Here is a 23,948-nt window from a genome sequence, read left to right as displayed (position 1 = left end):
ACTAGACAGAAAACACAGGGCAAACATGAGGGCTTAAATACACAAGACTAACGACTAGACAAGGGACATCTGTGAACAATGAAACAATGAACCAATTAAAAACATGACAGATCAGACGAGGGAACACATGGCAGGATCACATGACTAGAACCAGGGATCACATGACATACAAGAAACAGGAACAAGGAACAAAACCCAAAACGTGACATGAATGTAAACCGTAGAGAAAGTACATTCACTCTTAAAGTGACAGCGGCCTAATATTCCTGAAAAAATTCAAAACAACAAAGGACTGAGAAAAAATCACTCACTGCTCTTGGCTGAATAACTTTTCTGAATAACACCGGGTAGTTCTAGGAATGAGCCACCAGGGTGGTTTCCCGAAAACTAATGGTTCCCATAGGAACGTTTTCCTGGTTGCATTCGCACCGCCAGTAATGAACTCTGAAGTGACGTAAGCCGCGCTTGTTGTGTGACTTTTATTTTGACAGCGCTGAGAACGGCAAAGCTTGAGCTCACAGTGTTCGCATTCTCTGTGTTCATTAGTTTACGAGGTGTCTAACAATCCTGTCTAATACGTTATTAGATATAACTATTATACATAGAAAGTAGACAGTATATGAAAAGGTATTAGCGTATGCCATGTGGTTTATATCTAGTGCTGCTAGCTGAGCAGAAATACATAATCATGTTTCTCTCGGTCTGCTCAAAGTTGCTTTGGATTTTCTCCTCAGTGTAAAGGCTAAAAAGTCCATCTATCTCTGTTTTCTATATTCATAGAGTTATTTCTGGAGTAAATATATAGGCTATAATCTGTGCTTACAACGCTTTTTTTTTTAAATGGTGTTTCACGTGCGTTTGGTCAATCAGCGAACACTAACGTCACTGGCGCTGGTTTATGGTGCGTTCAAGTGATCTCATACAGAACGTATTTACTAGTTGAGCGCACATGAACGCCACCACAATGTCGTAAATACTAGTGGGAAGTTCGGGATTTTTTTCTTTAAGCCTCGATCTTCACGAGTTGGGACGTGTCACTGAGAAACATGGAAGAATACAACAATACTTTAGGTATTTAGCAGTGATATTGCTAGACTTTTCTATTTACAGCGAAGTAAGCTAATTGCCTGCACAGAATATGATGGCATTAAAATATAACAAGGTAATATGTAACGATAAATGTTGCAGTGGCTTCATAAATCAATTAAAAACATAAAAGAAACAAAGAAAAAACAATGTACATTTCTTCGTTCTTCATTTTCTAGAACTAGAGTTTAAGAAGCGTGCTCTATTTTAGTGCAATTAATTAAGTGAAAGTACACCGCCATCTCACTCCGACGAAAGTGACTTGAACGCACATGCCGTCATAAACACGACTTCCCACCTCGTAAGTACGAACTTCCCAGGAGGACCCGACTCTGAAGGAGGAGTAAATTAGTTCCTCCAAAAGGCGTTCCTAGAGCTCTTATGATCCAGCTGGGGATCGACCTCGGGACTCGTGTGCGTGTGTGTGTGTGTGTCCGTCCTTGATGCTGACCACTCCACCACTTGAGGAGGTTTAACCCAAGTGCAGACGAATTTGAATACAATGACATCTCAAAAGTCTGAGTTTTATCTTTGGCTCTTTACTTCAGAGGGAAAAGCAAAACATTAGCAACCGAACTAGGCAACACTTTAGATGAATGTGTCTCATGGTAACTAACAACTCCCCTTGGGAGGCAATACAAGAAGGGTAATCCAAAACAGAAGAGATCTCCTTAAACATGAGTCCAGAAAGATAAGAGCCCACAATCCACACTAAGGTAACAAAAAACATAGAATCCAAGTACAGAAACAGAAGACAGGAAAAATCTCAGACCCAACAATCCTTGAGAAGGACAATAATTAGACCAACATCAGGACTGAGCATTAACAAAAGTCAGTGGGGCCTTAAATAGGGTTTGTCATTAGGAGTAATTCAACCCAGGTGAGGGCATTAGAACCATTTAACAAAGGAGAATTAATCTAGGTTGAAATAACGCCATCTAGTGGTCAGACAAAACATTACAAGAACTAAAATCGTTCCTCGTTCCTGTGGTGTGAACACGCCAAAATCCGGGAACTTCAGTCTATAGTTCTAGGAACTGTGAAAAGGTTCCTCCGGTGCGAACGCCCCTAACGATCATTCATTTTCTTTCTCTTTTCAGGGGCCAACTATGCCAGTGGCACCAGAGTCCCGGTACCCAGTGAAGCTCCTCCCACCTGGACTGAAGAGCTGTCAATCACCAGCGGTCACTCTCCGGCCCAGGCCGCCGCTCTCTCCTGGCAGGCCGCGAGACAGTCTCAGGACGTCCCGAAGACCCTGAACCCCTCGGCTCCTGCCAGCACGGGGCCCGTCAGCTCTCTGGCCCAGAGGAAACGCCAGCAATACGCCAAGAGCAAGAAACAGGGAAGCACCTCCAATAGCAGACCTCCCAGAGCTCTCTTCTGCCTGACTCTCAATAACCCTGTGCGCAGAGCGTGCATTAGCTTAGTGGAGTGGAAGTATCCTTACATCAGCACTGATACGACATCTTCAGTTGCAATGAGCTGGAGGAAAGGGGTTATTTACACAATCACATTTGCATTATGGGTATTAACACAGGGCATTCCCGAAACATAAAATATTATAGTGTTCATCAAAGGGGTTCAAGACTCTAGGACTTTTGTCGCTCTTGAAGCACAAATACACAAAAAAATAATACTAATGGAATGGATTCAAGGAGTTTTGAGGTTGAAATTAAAAAAAGTAACAAATCCTTCCCTCACGGGTCAATTTGACCCCCTTACGAATTAAAGGAATGCGAGGATTGCTTCAGTACACATAGAAAAACCTAAAACTTCTGACTAAAAATGCTAAAACTTTACCAAAAAATTATTTTATAATGTCTACATGTGTATCTGAATGCATACTAAAATGAACTGACTTTAGGACCCAGAGGAACAGCTCTTTTACTCCATATACAGTAATAAGGCCATCTAGAGTCATGAAATATCATGTTATATTATTATTTTTCCACAAGAGGTCGGCAAAGACTCCCAATGTAAGATATTTTGAGCTGAATTAAAGTGGTTATGCATTAAATTGTGAGTTATATTGAATTTAAGTTGAACGAATGTGAGGAATGTGCTTAAATTACTATTTATTGATTATTTATTTATCAAATCAAGTAATTTAAAGGTAAATAAAATAAAAAATAACAAAAAATCTCCAATAAAATTGCATTAAAAATAGAAAAAAATATCATCAAAATAAAATAAAATAAGCTGTCTGGAAAAAAAATAATAATAATGAAAGTCTAATTTTAGGGCTTCGGGTCATTTTGACCCGCGAGGGAAAGATTTGTTACAAAGTGCGAGTGAATGACGAAGGTTTTAAAGGGAGAGTAAAAATGCTGTCATCATTCACTGTCCAAAACTCGTATGCTTTTCACTTTTCTGCGGAACACAGACAAAAACAATGAGGTTTGATGAGGTTCAGTGGACTTGGAATAAAGACACTTTTTAAAGTCACTTTCGTGTCTGTTTTGGAGCTTGAAACTTTTTTACCAAATTGACTTTTATTATACAGTACACTCTTTAAAACTTTAGGTTCCAAATGGTAGTTTTGGCAAATAAAATAAAATACAACATAAGTTCCTTATTACATTGCCCATTATGTAACGGCAACATATTCACCTATTAATATTTCATTGGTCCTCTCTTGTTTTTGCATGTGTTCATAATTTCATTTTATGATAGCCTGGTTAAAATTATGTCTGCACAATTTGGCATGTTTCAATGCATTATAATCACAAATAAAACAATATAACAACTACGCAATATGCTAACAAAAGCCTTTAAATATATAATATATATATATATATATATATATATATATATATATATATATATATATATATATATATATATATATATATATATACATTGCCGTTTAAAAGTTTGGGGTCTGTAAGATTTTTAATGTTTTTAAAAGAAGTATTTCTGCTCACCAAGGCTGCATTTATTTGATTAAAAACACAAAACAAACCCGGTAATATGGTGAAATATTATTTCAATGTAAAACAGCATTTTTATTTCAGGATTCATTGATGAATAGAAAGTTCAAAAGAACAGCAATTATCTGAAATAATCTTTCGTAACATTAAACACTACCGTTAAAAAGTTTGGGGTCAGTAAGAATTTTTATTTTATTTTTTGGGGGAAATAAATAAAATAAATCAATACTTTTATTCATCAAGGAGGAATTAAATTGATCAAAAGTGACAGCAAAGACATTTATAATGTTATAAAAGATTCTATTTCAAATAAATGCTGTTGTTCTGAACTTTCTGTTCATCAAAGAATCCTGAAATAAAAATGTAAATAACTGTCTTCAACATCGATAATAATCATAAATGTTTCTTGAGCAACAATTCATCATATTATACTGATTTCTGAAGGATCATGTGACACTGAAGACTGGAGTAATGATACTGAAAATTCAGCTTTGATCGCAGGAATAAATTACAATTTACCATATATTCACAGAGAAAACAGCTGATTTACATTGAAATAATATTTCACAATAATACTGGGTTTGTTTTGTGATCAGAAGAGATCACTTCTTTTTGTTACGGTTAGTGGACAGAGGAGACAAGTGCAAGTAAAACTGGTCTTTATTGAACCATAAGATAAGCCAGCCTCAGAAACGTGAAGGAAGATAACCGGAACAAAGTCTCAGTCTGATGTAGTCGATCTCACGAACTCACAGAAACAATGGAAACAGTGCAGGAACAGAAGCGTTGGCAACGCAGGCTTGCGTGAGCAACTCAGAGGTGCACGGTCAGTGTGTAGCGACTCCTCCGTGAAGACGAGACACGATGACGATGAAACGAGACGAACATCCAACGAAGAAACAGACTGGGACCCAAGGAACTGGAACAGGCTAGACACATCCACAAACAACGATCTGACAAACACAAGACGCATGAGGTGAGTATAAATAGGCACTGGAAACGAGTATCACCTGTCGCTGATTCTCCGGGAGGATAATCAGCGACCACGCCCACACACGTGCACATACACACACATAAACACAGCGCAAGGAACAGTCAGTGAATTCATCAACCGTGACAGTACCCCTCCCCCTAGGAGCGCCTCCTGGAGCTCCCAGGAGAACCTACCTGTTGATTGTAATCATCAATAAGGGACTGATCCAGGATGTTCCTAGCAGGGACCCAACTTCTCTCCTCCGGACCGTAACCTTCCCAGTCCACCAAATACTGAAATCCGCGTCCCCTCTGCCTTGAGTCTAGAATACGATTTACCGAATAAGTAGGTTCCCCATCTACGAGTCGTGGCGGTGGGGGAACCGGGACCGGCGGATTAATGGGAGAATAAAATACGGGCTTTAATTTGGATACATGGAACACGGGATGAATTCTCCTGTACGCAGGATGCAGTTTGAGTCGGACTGTCACCGGACTAATGACTTTGGTGACAGGAAACGGGCCAATGAATTTAGGAGCTAATTTATTCGACACGGAACGGAGAGGAATATTCTTGGTAGAAAGCCACACTTTGGAACCGACGACGTAGACGGGAGGTCTTGACCGGTGGCGATCGGCCTTAACCTTGGTGCATGCCCTTACCTGGAGCAGAGTCTCACGGGCTCTGGTCCATGTACGGTGACACCTCTGGACGAAGGCGTGAGCGGAGGGAACCGCGACCTCGGATTCCAGGCTGGGAAAAATAGGTGGCTGGTACCCTAAACTACACTCAAACGGTGATAGGCCCGTAGATGACACTGGCAACGAGTTGTGTGCGTACTCCACCATAGAAAGCTGTTGACCCCAGGAGGAAGGATTCTTGGATACCACACATCGCAACATTCTCTCCAAATCTTGGTTGTCTCTCTCGGTCTGACCATTGCTCTGGGGGTGGTAACCCGAGGACAGACTGACAGTGGCCCCCAGTAATTTACAGAATTCCTGCCAGAATTTGGACACAAATTGGGGCCCCCTGTCAGAGACCACGTCCGTCGGGAGGCCATGTAGACGAAAGACGTGATCAATGACAGTCACCGCTGTCTCCTTGGCAGATGGTAATTTGGCCAAGGGAATGAAATGAGCCGCCTTCGAGAACCGGTCCACTACGGTCAAAACAACCGTTTTACCTTGAGAGGGCGGGAGGGCGGTGATAAAATCTAGCGAAATATGGGACCAGGGTCTCGAAGGGACAGACAGCGGTTGGAGTGACCCATCTGGGGGTCGATTGGAAGCCTTACCAGTGGCACAGACTGAACAAGCCAAAACAAAATCTCGAATGTCGCGAGCCATCAACGGCCACCAAAATCGTTGCTTGACCAGAAAGTTAGTGCGGTTTACTCCTGGGTGGCATGCTACGTTAGAACAATGACCCCACCGGATAACGTCGGACCGCAACCCCTCCGCACAAATAATCGATTCGGTGGGCCTCCGGGCGGAGGCGTTACCCCTTCTAAGGCCGTCTTGACCTTCGATTCGACCTCCCATGTGAGTGTGGAGATGAATAGAGTCTCGGGTAAAATGCACTCGGGAGTAGACGGGCGTGCGGATGGATCAAAAATACGAGATAAAGAATCGGGTTTGATGTTTTTGGAACCCGGGCGGTACGAGAGAGTAAAATCAAAACGACCGAAAAAAAGGGCCCACCGAGCCTGCCTGGAGTTGAGTCTTTTAGCGGATTGAATGTATTCCAGATTCTTGTGGTCAGTCCAGACTATGAAAGGTACCCCCGACCCCTCCAACCAATGTCGCCATTCCTCTAACGCAAGCTTGACCGCCAACAACTCCCTGTTACCAATGTCATAGTTACGTTCGGTAGGCGACAAGCGATGAGAAAAAAACGCGCAAGGGTGCACCTTGTCGTCTGAGGGAGAGCGTTGGGAGAGTACCACACCTACCCCCACCTCTGACGCATCGACCTCCACCACGAACTGACGTGATGGATCAGGGGCTATCAAAATGGGAGCGGAAACAAAGCGGCTCTTTAGGTTAGCGAATGCAGCCTCGGCAGCATCGGACCACCTGAACGTCGTCCTGGGGGAGGTCAAGGCTGTCAGAGGCGCGGCTAGTTGGCTGAAATTACGAATGAAACGTCGGTAAAAATTGGCAAACCCCAGAAACCTCAGTAGGGCCTTACGGGTATCTGGACTTGGCCAATCCACCACGGCCTTAATCTTGTCGGGGTCCATACGCATTCCCTCAGACGAGACGATGTGACCTAGGAAAGGAACAGACTGTGCATGAAAAGCGCATTTCTCCGCCTTGACAAAAAGCCCATTCTCTAACAACCTCTGAAGCACTCGTCTGACGTGCTGAACGTGTTCCTGGAGAGAAGAAGAAAAAATCAATATGTCATCCAGGTAGACATATATGAACTGGTCTACCATGTCTCTCAGCACATCATTGACGAGTGCCTGAAAAACCGCTGGGGAGTTGGACAGCCCGAAAGGCATGACCAAATATTCAAAATGCCCCCTGGGGGTGTTAAAAGCGGTTTTCCATTCATCTCCCTTCCTGATGCGGACCAAATGATAAGCATTACGTAGATCCAATTTAGTGAAGACCGAGGCTCCCTGCAACCGCTCGAAGGCTGAAGACATCAACGGCAAAGGATAGGTATTCTTTACCGTGATGTTGTTCAGCCCCCGGTAATCAATACACGGTCGCAGGGAACCGTCCTTCTTCCCCACAAAAAAGAACCCCGCCCCCGCTGGAGAAGAGGAAGGTCGAATGAACTTGGATGTCAGAGAATCAGAAATGTATTTCTCCATGGCCTCCCTCTTGGGAATAGAAAGAGAGTATAACTTGCCCTTAGGCGGAGACGTACCTGGCAGAAGATCTATAGCACAGTCATAGGGACGATGCGGAGGAAGAGAAGCAGCTCTGGACTTACTGAACACTTCCTTCAGGTCGAGGTACTCAGCGGGCACGTTTGACAAATTCACCGGCTCCTCCTGCAAGACAGAACTGGACAGAGACGAACCAGCAGACATTAAACAAGACGCATAACACTCAGTACTCCAGGCAGAAATGGAATTATGTCCCCAGTTAACCGTGGGGTTATGCTGCACGAGCCAGGGATGACCGAGGACAATGGGGATGGTAGGGGAGTCAAGGAGCAGAAAAGACAAATCTTCGGAATGATTGCCGGAAGTGATGAGTGTTAACTGAACGGTGGAGTAAGATATTGTGGGTAATTCTTGTCCATTGAGTGCGTTGACAGAGATCTTGTTGGTGAGGGGTATGGTGGGTATCTGAAGTTTGTGTGCTAGGGTGTAGTCCATAAAGTTACCTTCCGCTCCGGAGTCGATTAGTGCTTGGCAGTGATGAGTCTGAGTTGCCCACTGCAATCTCACCGGAAGGAGGGTGGAAGAGGGTTTCTGGATGGAGACCCCGCCCGACAGAATCCTCTTCTCTACTGCCGGGCTCGCTCTTTTACTGGGCAGTTATTGAGGAAGTGCCCCGAACCTCCGCAATAGAGGCATAATCCCCGGGATCTCCTTCTCTCCCTCTCCTCCCGGGAGAGCCGGGCTCGACCCACCTGCATGGGCTCCGGATCGTTGACGGGGCTGACCGCATCACGACCACTTGTTTGGTGGAATCCATAATCTCTGGGAATCGGAATGGAACGGTTGCGCTGCTCCAGAACGATGCAGGCGAGCGTCCACTTGCAGAGCCAGGTCAATCAATCCGTTGAGACTTGCGGGTAGATCCAGGGAGTAAATCTCGCGTTGGATGCGGTCAGCCAGCCCATGCAGGAAGACATCCCACTGCGCCTCCTCGTTCCAGCGACACTCTGCGGCAAGGGTACGAAACTCAATGGAATACTCAGCGACAGATCCTTCTCCCTGAGTGAGGTCCACGAGCCGACGAGACGCTTCTCTCCCTGCGACTGCTCGGTCGAATACCCTCCTCATCTCTTCCGAGAGTGCCGCAAACGAGGAACAGCATGTTCGTTGACTCTCCCACACCGCCGTCCCCCACAGAGCCGCACGCCCGGACAGCAGGGTAAGTACGAACGCCACCTTCGACTGTTCCGTACAAAATGTCTGGGGCTGTAGGGCAAAAAACATAGAGCATTTGATTAAAAAGGCTCTGCAGTAGTTAGGCTCACCCGAATAGTTCTCCGGCGTCGGTAAACGGGGCTCGTGTGGACGGTTAGGTGCGGGAGGAGCGGGGGGTGGGGGCGGCGGTGGGTTTGGCGCAGTGGGCATGGCTAGTTGTTGGATTTGCTGGGTGAGCCCAGACACCTGCGTTACCAACGCTTGAACTGCGCGACTTGTGGTGGTGAGATTCTCCTCCTGCTGATCCATCCGCGCCGAGTTGTGAGAGAGATAATCCGCGAGTTCGGATGTACTTGCTGCCTCCATGATGGTCAGATCGTTCTGTTACGGTTAGTGAACAGAGGAGACAAGTGCAAGTAAAACTGGTCTTTATTGAACCATAAGATAAGCCAGCCTCAGAAACGTGAAGGAAGATAACCGGAACAAAGTCTCAGTCTGATGTAGTCGATCTCACGAACTCACAGAAACAATGGAAACAGTGCAGGAACAGAAGCGTTGGCAACGCAGGCTTGCGTGAGCAACTCAGAGGTGCACGGTCAGTGTGTAGCGACTCCTCCGTGAAGACGAGACACGATGACGATGAAACGAGGCGAACATCCAACGAAGAAACAGACTGGGACCCAAGGAACTGGAACAGGCTAGACACATCCACAAACAACGATCTGACAAACACAAGACGCATGAGGTGAGCATAAATAGGCACTGGAAACGAGTATCACCTGTCGCTGATTCTCCGGGAGGATAATCAGCGACCACGCCCACACACGTGCACATACACACACATAAACACAGCGCAAGGAACAGTCAGTGAATTCATCAACCGTGACACTTTTAAACTTCTTCTTCTTTTAAAACATTAAAAATCTTACCGACCCCAAACTTTTGAACAGCAGCCCTAATATATATATATATATATATATATATATATATATATATATATATATATATATATATATATATATATATATATATATATATTTCGGCTCTTCAACGATTAATCATGATAAAAGTAAAAGTTTGTGTTTACATAATATGTGTGTGTGTACTGTGTATTAATATTTTATAAATATTTAATTGTGAAATATTTGCAGGTATATACTGTGTGTATATGTATATATATATATATATATATATATATATATATATATATATATATACTGTATATATATATATATATATATATATATATATATACTGTCTATATACATGGAATAAAACTAACTTTTTGCACACCTGCCAAATGCCGGTAACTTTGTAAAAATAGGGAGTTATGAATGTTATGAAATTTTAGATACCAGTGAAAATACACTATTTTCTATTCCAATTTCAACACCACAGCTAAAACTACCAGCCTTACTAATGATTAAAACCTAAAACATTATTAAAGACATGTAAACAGTCAGTAATAAAATAAGAAAAAATAATCAAATTATAAGTAACATCACAAATAAATACAAATAGAACAATTATACAAATGAAATAGACAATGCAGGTTTAGCAGTAGTTTTCAGGTACAGAAATGGAATAAAGTAAGCAAAGCTTGATTTACGTAATTTATCAAAACATAACATAATTTAATTAGAAAATAAAATATTTTTCATGCATGATAAAACTAATCAAATGGATTTTCTGTAATTATACCCTGGATGAACTCCAGCTCTCCCGTCATCTATCTTTATAAAGAAAATTGCGTGAACTCGACATCTTGGGTCATGTGATCATAATCGGTAAAATGACTTCCTTTAAGTGACCATCACATGTACCCTTTGCTAATGGCCCTGTTAAGTTGCACAATTACATGTTTGTAATTCGCCATGTGACGATATGTCAACTTCTGCTTCAAACAATGGGAAGAGTTTGGGGCAGGAGTATCAATTTGACTGACCGTTGTTAGTTGGTCCGAGTGTTTAGAAACAATTGCTAGTCACACATAATTAACATGCAATAGCTTTAAGGTAGGGATGCACGATATATTGGCATCGGCCGATATCGGCTCATTTTTGATATTATCATTATCGGCCTGATAAGAAAATTTGTCCAATATATTAAGGCCAAAATTTTTTTTATTATTTCTTTCAGCTTAGACACTTGTTCAATGTTCAACATGATGGTTTTGAATTGCTTGAAATATGATTGGAATCAATTCAAAAAAGGAAAATACAGTTCAGTGCAACATGTGCAGCGCAAGTCTGTCATATCGGCTACATATAATGTTGTGTGTTCGGGACATGGCTTTTACTGGTGAGACTTTTGTTTTTGACTCTCAAAAATTATATAAAAATGTGGATTTAGATTTATCTGCCAATATATCGGTTATCAGCTTTCAAATATAAGAATTATCGGTTATCGGTATCGGCACAAATTTTCATATCGGTGCATCTCTACTTTAAGACCAAAAAGCCACATAATATGACTGACATGACAGGGAACAAGTCTCGAACATTTGTGATGTTCAGATACAGTTTTACTTTTTAATCGAGTTTGGTTTGGTGGGATCTGTTGGGGAATGAATTGATGTTATGAGATTTCTCCTTAAACCTGTTACTTCCAGACCTTTTGATATCTTTATACTGCTGTCGATTTTTGCCAACTGTGTGGCCTTAGCTGTTTACATCCCCTTTCCTGAAGACGATTCCAACTCAACTAATCATGATTTGGTGAGTATTGTGACATCTCTTCTGACCTCTCATTGGCTGTGTGGTGGAATTAGTTTCTGCTAATTGAGATTAGATGAGTGAATTAAAGTGGAGTTAAATGAGCACAAAGGCAAATTTGTCAAAAGGTGTTTGTCCATATTGCTCATGGTTTGTCTGCGGTTCATTTGCTCTGTTGTTCTCTTTTGTAGCTCAATTGCATCTCCTCGACCTAGATTATAAACCTGCACATTTAAATGCCCTAAACAGATTAATGAGATTAAAAGGAGATCAAATAGATACTTTTGTTGAAGTAATTTCCTTCTCGGATCTTTCTCTTTAGAAAAATGATTGGTCCAAATCAAAATTTGTAATGTTATGCTTTACCTCATGATCGGTGTGCTTAATGGATAATGCTTTAACAAAGACTTTTTCTTAAAAATACTTCAAAGTGAACAAAATACTTGGAACTATGCATATTTTAAACATTGAATTAAATGCCAGATACAGTTTATCCAGTAATAATTCAGAATTACCAATAAAACAAGCCCAAAATATACCGTGACTCTTATTTTGAAATGTCTATGCTTTACTATTGCCGGCTGCTCATTTAAAAAGATACAACCATATGCAACAAATTACAATATAAGCACCATAAAATAAACAACGTCATAATTCATCAACAGTAGATTATAAATATATAATCTTTTGGCATAAATGGCTGGTATTCATTGGTTGTAAACTGCTCTGAATGTGCAACAGCACTGCATTTTCAATCTGAACATGCAACGCTCATATTTATTCAGTGAAGAATGGCTTTTGAATAACATTACGCCGTATCACAATTCCTGTTATTCGCAAGCACACAAACTCAAGTGTCTAATTTCCTGGGATTCATGCAGTCTGGTTATCATGACACTATAGTGTTTTTCTTGTAAATGCAGAGTGAGTTTTGCTTCTCTGAGCTCCAGGGCTTTGAGCGTTGGGCTTGTCCAGTAAGATTAGCTTCAGTCGAGTCAGTGACACCAGTGTTTAACCTTTCTCTCTCTCTCTGTCTGCATTTCCATTACACTCACTCATGCACGCGCATCGATCATTTCCAGCCTACAAACCTATATTCTCAGTTGCACACAAGCCTCTGGGAAAGCCCTTTAGACTAACACTGGTGAACGGTAGTAAGAGTGCTTGGCGTTCCTGAACGCAACAAGCTGTGTATATTTATATTCCTTCGTGTGACGCGAGCCCATCTGTAACCCGGGGGGTGGAGGGGTGGGAAAGAGGATCATAGGAGGATTATATCCTCACTCACTCTCTCATCTCTCACTCCATCCACTGTCTCTCTCTTTCTCACGGCCCTTATTTCAGTCGACCAGCTGTTCGATTACATGCATTTTTATTTCAGTGTTTGATTGGTAAATGAAAATGCAGTTGTTAGTTACTCACCCTCATGTCATTCCCAACCTGTGTGACTATTCTTTAGTAGAATTATGAATATTTGGGTGAATTCAGTGGAATGGCAGAACATTACGACTCATTTCATTGTGTAAAGCTGCAGCATTAAAGAGTGCAGGCAAGTTCACATGCGACTAGATGAAATTGATCTGATCATTTTTACTGAAAAATAGCAATTCCATAGTAAAGTTGCGGCCGCTGCCAATGCTCTCCTGTGCATGTTTGCAAGCTGATGGAGGTATAAAATCAGTGCAAGAATGAGAAATAGTTGTTCAGATCATTCAGCATATGTAATGAATTAAATTTCTTTGAATTTCACATTTAAATTGGACAAATAGCTAATGCTAATGTATACATTTTTTAGTTTTTTTTAAATTGAACACTCGCAATTTTTCAACGTTAAAGTACCCTGTAGTCAATAATTGTTTCCCTTAAAACTCATCTTTGATCACCAAAATGACATATTTAAGCATTTTTTCCTTGAAGAAAATGTCTTCATGCCTTAAAATATCTTGAATGTAACTCGACACCCTTACCTCATTTAGTATTCGTGGTTCTATGAATATGCAAATGAGCCCCGCCTCCACTCACTCACTCACTCAGAGATCCACTCATTGACGATCACACGTTGATCTGATTGGTTACAAGGTAGTTTGTGACGTCAGAAACACCAGCGATTTCAAACGGGGCTCATTTGCATATTCATAGAACCGCACATACTGAATGAGGCAAAGGGTGTCGAGTTACATTCAAGATATTTTAAGGCATGAAGACATTATTTTTCAAGAAAAAAACCCCAAAACATTTAAATGTGTAATTTTGGTGATCAAAGATGAGTTTTAAGGGATGAAATGATTGACTACAGGGGGACTTTAAGAACTCTTCCATTAAAGGTTCTTTAAGGAAACAAAAATGGTTCTTCTATGGCATTGCTGTGAAAAAATGAAAGAAGAAAAACCTTTTTAAAACCTTCATTTTTTAGAGTGTAGTGGATAATTTAGTGATTTTTTTGATGGATTTCTGCTTCCACGTTTGAAGTTAATATTTTTACATCTATGGGATTCATGCAGCCTTGTCCTGTGAGAAGATGCTGTTTCATAATTATTCTTGACACCATAAAAGAAGTGCTTAAAACACGCGTCACTTCACAGTGTCTGCTTGCATGGGTTCCTGTCATGCTGACAGAGCGACAGGCTTGTTATCTGACTGATAATCTTGAGTTTTATTTACGTAAAGATCATTTGAGATGTATTCTGATACCATAATCTCATACACGAATGCCATCTGTCCTCTGTGAGTGTGTTACATGATCAAACCACTTGCAAAATTATGATATCAAAGATATAAAGCGATTAAAAATGATATTTTAGCAGAGTAGCAGACTTAATTAAATTAAAATGTAATTACAGAAATAAAATGTGTATTTTTTGTGTATATACAATACACATATATAATATATTTGTTATTTTTGTTGCATGAGTAGTGAACTTTAGCATCCATTTGTGAGATGTTTTGATACTGAATAAATAAAACTGTCTGGACAGACACCATTGTTGTGTTGTTTCCACATTTTCCAGAACTGTGGTGAGAACGTGTCAGGTTACTTATGTAACCCTGGTTCCCTGATAGGGAACGAGACGCTGCGTTTGAGACGCGATGGGAACGCTCTGCGTGATTACGTCGTGAAGCATGTGTAAAATCAGTCCAATGGAAGCCCACTACGACATAGGTGACGTTATAGACCAGGAAACTATAAAGCAGCCCTGAAATCAGACCGCGACAGCTTCTGAAAAACCTGAAGCAAGTCGATCAGGGCATGCAGGAAGTATGGCATGCAAACGCAGCGTCTCGTTCCCTATCAGGGAACCAGGGTTACATACGTAACCTGAGACGTTCCCTTTCAAGGGAACTCGAGCTGCGTTTGAGACGCGATGGGAACCCCATACTAGAGGTCTGCGCGGGACACAATTTTCAGACCCGCTCCCGCCCGCTCCCGCAGTGTTCAGTCCCGCTCCCGCCCGCTCCCGCAAAGATTTGTCATTTTTAGTACCGCTCCCGCCCGCATCTGTGATATAATGTCCCGCTCCCGCCCGCACTTTCTGTCTGACGAAAGGTCTTGGGGAAAAAAATGCGTGCACACAAAATTCCTTACCAATACTTGGTAACATATTTATTGGTCCCATATTACGAACAGCATAATATTCACAACAGTACTTTATCTGAAGCACTAGAGGCGCTCTGTTCCTCGTCCATGCTGTCTATTTTGAACTTGAACTAGCTTTCGAATTCGAACTCGGAGCAGCGGGAAAGGAATTGTCTCTAAACAAGTGTGCGTGAGATTAGGCCCCGCCCTTCCCGACAACATTCACAAGTTTAGGCTGCTTAAAACGTTTTTATTGCTGCCAATCAGAATCTCCCTCCCAACTACAAATTATGTACGCTACTTTAATCATTTATATATTTTACTTTATACTCATATTTAATTTGCGGGAGTGCAGCGTATCATCCCTCCCGCCCGCACCCGCAAGTGCACCTCATCATCCCGCCCGCTCCCGCAATGACCTTTAAAAATTTGTCCCGCGCCGCACTGTTTTGCGTCGGGACCCGCGGGTCCCGCGGGACTCCCGCGGGAGTGCAGACCTCTACCCCATACCCACTACGCCATAGTGACAAATGCCCGTTCTGTGTGAGGTCCTGCGCACACTAAGAAGCAAGCAACCTCGCCCCAGGAGTGGAGAGGTCAAGGTCATAAAACCTGACAAATGTATGCGGAGAGGACCATCCTGCCGCATTACACACGTCAAGAAGGGAAACTCCCGAAATTAAGGCCATAGAGGCCGCCATACTCCGAGTAGAATGGGCCCGCACAGCTATAGGTGAAGGCTGTCCGGCCGCTTCACAAGCCAATGAAATAGCCTCGACTATCCATTTACTCATCACCTGTTTAGATGCAGGGCATCCTCTCTTGAGTGACCCAAAACAAAGAAATAATTGCTCAGATTTACGCCACAGAGCAGCTCTGTGAACGTAGGCATCTAAAGCCCAGACTGGACATAACAGGTTAAGCTGTTCCTGATCTTGGGTATTAAAGGGTGGAGGATAAAAGGCCTGCCGCACTATTGGGCCCCCAACATTTAGTGGGACCTTAGGAATATAACCCGGTCTAGGGTAGAGGAATGCTTTCACCATACCAGGTGCAAATTCCAGACATGAAGGAGCAACCGACAGAGCATGTAAATCACCCATTCTCTTGATAGACGAAATAGCAAGGAGAAATATAGTCTTTAGAGTGAGGAATTTTTCTGAAACCTCCTCGATGGGCTCGAAGGGAGCCAAGGCCAGACCCTCAAGTACAATGGCCAAATCCCAAGCCGGTGCTCTAGATTGCAGTGGAGGCCTGAGCCTCAATGTACCATGGAGAAAACAAATAATAAGAGGATCTCTCCCAAGAGAAGAAGCCCCGAGAGGGGTGATAAGCAGATGTAGCCGATACGTACACCCTTAAGGTGGAGGGAGATAATCCAGCAGAGAAACAGTCTTGTAGGAAATCGAGAACTGTACCAACCGGGCAGTTAACAAGATTTTAAAAACGTTCTCCACGCCATGTAGAGAACAGTTTCCATTTCAATGTGCATAGTTTTCTCGTGGAAGGAGCTCTGGATTGAAGGACGGTCTCAACGACCTCAGTCAAGAGACCGGATTCTATGAGCTGGGCCTCCTCAGAGGCCAAGCCCACCGTTTCCACAACTCCGTTTAACCCTTTTCTATTATGTGCAGGACCCATAGAGAAATATTTGGCAGAAGTTCCGATAAGCGAACCAGTCTCTCGAGACTGGCCTCTGGATATGATTGAACAATCATTTCGGTGCCCTGAAGCGGCGAACCGGCAGGGAACAACCGAACTGACCGTTCTACAACCCTCCTCAGAGGATTGCACGGGGACGCTGACACCTCGGCGCCCTGAAGCGGCGAACCGGCAGGGAACAACCGAACTGGCAGCGCTGCGACCCTCCTCAGAGAGTCGCACCCCAGCAGAACTCCCGGGAGCATTGATATCGGGGGGAATGTGTACAGGTGCAGTCTCGGCCACACCTGCACCATAGCATCCAGTCCGAGAGGAGCTGGATATGTGAGGGAAAACCAAGCGGACAATGGGTTGTATCGTCCAAAGATCTCCCATAGGAGCTCCACCACCTCGGGGTGAAGTCTCCATTCCCCGGGCCTCAGCCCCTGCATCAACAGGATATCTGCTCTGATATACGAGATCGTCAGTGTGTTGTCCGGACCCTCCGCCGAGCGACCACTCATGATCACTCCCGACTTGTGAGGGAAGCATCCGTCGATAGCATTATGCGTCGACAAGAAACCCCCAACACTGGGCCTGGGCGAGGAACCAAGGTTCTTCCACATGACCGAGTTGCGTAGGCATAGCCGCGTGACCTTGATCATGCGAAAACGGATTTCCCCTCGGAGAAAACCCCTTGGTCCTGAGGCACCACTGCAGGGGTCTCATGTACAGAAGGCCAAAAGTAATTACGTTGGACGCAGCTGCCATGAGACCCACAGTCTGAAACTGTTTCACAGTGAGTGACTGGCCTAGATAAACCCATATTACACCTAGAAAAGTGGTCCTCTGAGCCGGGAGGATCACACTCTTCTTGGCGTTGAGTGGCAACCCCAATATCTTTAAATGAGACAGAACGACATCTCGATGCCGAACTGCCATATGTTCAAATTGAGCTAGGATCAACCAATCGTCGATATAATATAATACGCAAATGCCTTGGAGTCTCAAAGGAGCCAGAGCTGCATCCACGCATTTTGTAAAGGTGCTGGGTGATAAACCTAGGCCAAATGGAAGAACCCGATACTGGTATGCTTCGCCCCCGTTTTTAAAGCCAATCTCAGGAACTTCCTGTGATGAGGATGGATAGATACTTGGAAGTACGCGTCCTTCAAGTCTATTGTGACAAACCAGTCCTCGGACTGAATCTGTGATACAATCTGTTTGAGTGTAAGCATTCTGAACTTGAGTTTCTGAACTCTGCTGTTTAAATGGCGCAGATCTAGATAGGACGCAACCCTCCATCCTTCTTTGGAACAATGAAGTAACGGCTGTAAAACCCTGACTCTCTGCTGGGAGGAGAAACCCTTTCTATAGCTCCTTTTTGAAGAAGTGTCAGTACTTCCTGCTCCATAACCAGAGCCTGCTGTGAGTCCACTACCGTAGGGAGGACCCTCTGCAATCTGGGCGGATGAGAACCGCTGTAACCCTTTTCTATTATGTGCAGGACCCATAGAGAAATATTTGGCAGAAGTTTCCACACTGCCAGAAATTCCGATTAGGGAACCAGTCTCTCGAGACTGGCCTCTGGATTTGATTGAACAATCATTTTGGTGCCCTGAAGCGGCGAACCGGCAGGGAACAATCGAACTGACCATTCTACAACCCTCCTCAGAGGATTGCACGGGGACGCTGACACCTCGGCGCCCCGAAGCGGCGAACCGGCAGGGAACAACCGAACTGGCAGTGCTGCGACCCTCCTCAGAGAGTCGTACCCCAGAGGGCGCTGAGGAGAAACGATTTCTCAAAACCGTCCCTCTTTTTTTTTTTTTTTACATTTGACAGGACTTCTTGTCTAAGCTTTATTAGAGATGACGACAGTCCTCAGATCTTGCCTACCTCTAACTAGCTTAGTTCCTACGACCCTCCTTGGAGGATCGAAGGAAAAAGCAGGCACCTCGGCACCCTGAAACGGCGAACCGGCAGGGAGACCGAACTGACTGCTCTACGACCCTCCTCGGAGGATCGTATGGGGACGCTGACACCTTGGTGCCCTGAACGGCGAACCGGCAGGGAACTACCGAACTGGCAGTGCTGCGACCCTCCTCAGAGAGTCGCACCCCAGAGGGCGCCGAGGAGAAACGATTTCTCAAAACCGTCCCTACCCCGGAGGGGACCACCCTTAGAAGCCTGATAGCCTCGACATCAGGTCTTCTTCTTTGCACTCTATGCCAGTTTCAGGAACATAGATTGGTGAGGAAGAAACCTCTGGAACGCCGCTGAAAGGTTTAGTTTTCTTGAAAGCGGAGCGTCCAGAGGAACAGACATTTTAATCTTTCTTTTTCTTTACTTTTTATATCAGAAAAGCGTATACATATAAACATATATATATATATATTCTCGAATAGAGTCAATGCTGACATCCTCACATTCATCTATGTCCTTAAATACTTTACCCACCAGTACTGCCTAATAAAATGTATTTATTATTAAAGATGGCTGGTGGGTAACGTCGGGGTTAAAAATGATGACGCAGACTCGGGAGAGAGAAAGCTCGCAAGCGACTCTATAATCCAAGGCACTGTCATACCATGATACTTAATACCCATAACATTACTCTAGTTAGACGTTTGGGTAATAAACACAAAATAGAAACCGGTTTATTCCACGATCTCGACACCTCAGTGTGGAGATAGGGAAAAACCAGTAGTCCCCGACGAGGAGGCTGAGATACAGAGTTTTCCTGTTTTTTTAGATATATTTAATCTAATAAACTCTTTTTATTTTCACTCTCATAATGTTCAGCTTTCCAGTAAATATTTAACTAGCAACAGCATTAGAAAAACCTCCTTTTAAAAGCTCCTCTTTATTCAACAGAGTTATGAGCTTCATATTTATTTAAAAATCAAACATCTGCCTTTTTCTTAATATTTTTATTTGTTTTGTCCACGTTTTCTTAACAAAACACTAACGATACCAATTCCTCGGAACTGGAAATCGCAGCACACTGGATCTGCAGGTGAAAGCTGAGATAGGGCGGGGCCCGTCCCAACCCACGCTGTCAGATCCGTTTGGGAACCCCAAAATGCGAGTCGCCGCCGTGTCTAGGCAACAGCGGGACCCGCGCGGGGAGCGCAAACCGAACCGTCCTCCTCAAAGAACGATCGGCGAGAGCGGAGCGTCTTCATAGATAGACTCATACAATGCTTACAATCAGCCCCCTCGAGGACTGACTGGGCATTCTCCACTCCCAAACAAGCAACACAAAGCTTATGTGTGTCCCCACCCGTAATATAACGAGGGCAGGGAACAACACACCGTCTATAATCTTGCTTGCTCGCCATAATAATGATAGATATAAGGGCTTGACAGACAACAATAAATAGACAAGGACAGATATACAGAGAGCGCTTGCTGAAGGTACAGAAGCTGCCGCGGTCTGATTTCAGGGCTGCTTTATAGTTTCCTGGTCTATGACGTCACCTATGTCGTAGTGGGCTTCCATTGGACTGATTTTACACGTGCTTCACGACGTAATCACGCAGAGCGTTCCCATCGCGTCTCAAACGCAGCTCGAGTTCCCTTGAAAGGGAACTGACCTGTTTCTGACACCTTAATATCTATATACAGCATGTTTCCAAAGAAGGCTGGTAGAAATGAACAATTTCAAGTAATTAAGAGTACTGTTGTTCCTAATATCAGCCATGCTGTGAGCAGAGGCGGACTGGGACAACATTCCATCCAAGACACCCACATTCTCAAATTATGGACAACCCTATTTTTTTTTATGGCCATCACATAAAAAATTTAAAAGTCCCCCTGTAGTCAATAATTTGATCACTTAAAAATCACCTTTGATCACCAAAATTACATATTTAATTTTTTTCCCTTAAAAAAATGTCTTCATGCCTTAGAATATTTTGAATGTAACTCAACACCATAGCCTCATTTAGTATGCGTGGTTCTATGAATATGCAAATGAGCCACGTCTCCACTCACTCACTCACTCACTCACTCACTCACTCAGAGATCCACTCGTTGACGATCACACGTTGATCTGATTGGTTACAAGGTAGTTTGTGACGTCAGAAACACCAGCGATTTCAAACCGTGTTTTTGAGACTGTCTTTGGTTCACTGCAGTTTTAAGGAGAAAATACTCAGCAATGCTGTCGACTTATGAATTTACACATGGTTTGTCTTAAAGCATATTAAAAACACCACATAGACACATAAACAACATTAAAAGCTGGATTTTCACCACAGGGGGACTTTAACAAATTGGCTGAATGAATGATTCAATGACTCTGTAGAAAGAGTCCCACCACTGACGCACAGACAAACATGTATAAGCTAATTGATACAGACAGTGAAAAGTCCTAGTGCTGTTGGCCTGTTACTTACCCGTTACTTTAATAATAAAGGCTATTGCAACCTTTTATCTCACAATTCTGACTTTATAACTCGCATTTGTGAGATATAAACCCGCAGTTGTGAGTTATAAAGTCAGAATTGTGAGATAAAAAGCGACAGAACCTTTTTATTCTTTTCATAGCAAATACAAGCTTCCATATTTATGACACACTATAAAACAAATAAGAATTTGTTGACCCATAACTAACTATTTAAAACTATAATTGCATTTGCCAATGACAGTCAAACTTTGCCAAGTAAGAAGTCTAACTGATCTTCAGAAATCCCCAAACCAGGATCAGTTTTCTTTGGTCCAGGTGTGTTTTGAGATAAAGCTCACTCAGCAAATGATCATATTATAAACTACAGCATCATCACCTGCTTTTACTTCACATAGACAACCACTAGACTCATTAGTGTAAATCTGCCGTCCACTAAACCGGACACTGCGTCACTGTGGCCACTGTGTCCTCGGGCTCAGTCCTTATGTAACTGAAGTCCACAGCAAGTGAATGTGCCTGAAGTATTTGATAAGGTTAAGTGCTTTAAGACAAAGGGTGACGTAAAATTAATTAATGCATTGTCAACATTCAGGTTTGGAAAAGTGCCTTATTGCAGTATATGCATGTGAAAATCTATGACTGATTTGTTTTGCACATAGACATGCAGTGTTCAGCAATGAGATTTTATTGTTCAAATGGGATTAATCTCGTCATTGAAGCTATTCTTAGTGCTGTGGCTTAGCCATTGTCATCCGGTCACCGGCCAAAGACAACATTTGCATCAATAACCAAGGATTCACATGAAACCAGGGCCTGACTTTTTTTGCCTTTATTGTGTGGACTCAAACATGAGCAGTTCACAGATTGTAATTGCTGCCTAACACGTTTGGTGAGCCTGCTTCTCTGAATACTGTGCAATACTCAATACGACGACTTATTGTGCAAAACATCCACTAGAAATAGAAAAATAGCTTACAGTAACGTAATGTTGCACAACACGTGTCATTTCAAAGGTTTAAATTGGCTGTGGGAAGCGCTGGTTGCCAGATTGGGATGTTCTGCAATTTTTTTAAGCTTCCGCATTTAGGATTGAATCCATGGGCGTAGGTTTGGTCTCAGCTTTGGTGGGGACACCCCCCCTCCCCCCCCATTCTATTCTTAAAAAAAAAAGTGCATTAGATTAAACTGGGAAGGGTCATAAAACTTGCATATTGTTATCCTAGGTTTACTGCTTCTATTGTTCTCAATTGTAAGTCGCTTTGGATAAAAAGTGTCTGCTAAATGAATAAATGTAAATCTGTTGTGGTTTGATGCGGTCTTTCCTGCATACAAAATGGTTAATTAATTTTGTAGTCTATCCTATGGCTAGCGAGTTTAACCCTCCTACCAGATATTGTTATTTGGATATTATCAATCAAATAATGATTCATTATATTTGAATAACCAACAGTGTTAACTTTCGCCTTTTTAACATTGCCAACATGTTTTTCCAGCACATGTGTCTAGCAAGTAGGCTACACTCACAAATAAATTACATAAACAGAATGTAGAAACGAAAAATGTCTCAGATGATCCACTGTTTATGACTGCAAGATTCTAAGTTAAGGTAAGCTAATTAACATTCAGTGACTTGCTAACGTAGCATTCTATCATGATAGCACGACTTCTATGAGTCTATCCGTGCTGCACACCCCTAATTAATGCTCCTAACCTTGAAAGATTGCAGAAGCTAAGTTTAACTGTAACAATATCCTGGGTAACCAGGATCACCAGTTAATACTATTTTCCACAGTAGAATCTGCATCTGAAAGCCTGGTCAGTCACTACTACTGGTAGTTATTTGTGTGGCTAGTTATTTTTGCCTACTTACACTCTGCTTTATGAAAATGCTTTGTATGTCCCCTTTCTTCTTCTTGGGTGACATAGCTGATCTACAAAGTACAAAAAGGGGCAAAAAAACGGAATATTAAAATGTTTTACTCTGGCCTTTGTATATGGCAGGCAGAGAGACAGCCCTGATAATCAGAATCAGAATCAGAATCAGAAAGAGCTTTATTGCCAAGTGTGCTTGCACACACAAGGAATTTGTTTTGGTACTGAGGCTTCCAGTGGACATATACAAATACAACATGAAACATAATACTACAAATTATAAGAATAAAAAATAAAAATATAAATATATGAGAATAAAACTATCACAGTTGGGTTTAGTCAGAATAGACATTTTCAGATTTACAGATTATGAACCTATTTACAGTGTTTTGAATATTATAAATAAATAAATCTACATATAAGTATCACCTGAGTTGTAGGATATTGCACTAAACAGTGGGAGTATTGCACTTACAGGCATATGCCTTGGGAGGAGTGTTAACTGTTCAGGAGGGAAATGGCCTGTGGGAAGAAACTGTTCCTGTGCCGAGATGTTCTTGTGGCCAGTGATCTGAGTCTCCGTCTTGACGGTAACAGTTCAAACAGGTGGTGTCCAGGGTGAGTGGAGTCTGTGATGATTTTACCTGCTCTCTTCCTCACTCTGGAAGAGTACAGGTCCTGGAG

At 42.7% G+C, this 23,948-nt stretch overlaps 1 protein-coding gene across 3 annotated transcripts in view; it reads left to right on the top strand.

Annotated features, from left to right (window-relative positions):
- Window positions 1-23,948, top strand: part of cacna1db (calcium channel, voltage-dependent, L type, alpha 1D subunit, b) — a 139,874-nt gene that overhangs the window by 2,266 nt on the left and 113,660 nt on the right. For all 3 annotated transcript variants that reach the window (XM_077230290.1, XM_077230292.1, XM_077230291.1), the window contains exons 2-3: window positions 2,187-2,523; window positions 11,661-11,766. In XM_077230290.1, coding sequence (XP_077086405.1) covers window positions 2,187-2,523; window positions 11,661-11,766 — 443 coding nt within the window. The remainder of the gene's footprint in view (window positions 1-2,186; window positions 2,524-11,660; window positions 11,767-23,948) is intronic.

This window comes from Siphateles boraxobius, unplaced genomic scaffold (assembly GCF_051911475.1).
Source record: "Siphateles boraxobius isolate OS27281-9 unplaced genomic scaffold, OSU_SipBor_1 141, whole genome shotgun sequence".
In the NCBI taxonomy this organism is placed as follows: domain Eukaryota; kingdom Metazoa; phylum Chordata; class Actinopteri; order Cypriniformes; family Leuciscidae; genus Siphateles; species Siphateles boraxobius.
This window is presented reverse-complemented; position numbering and strand designations above follow the sequence as displayed.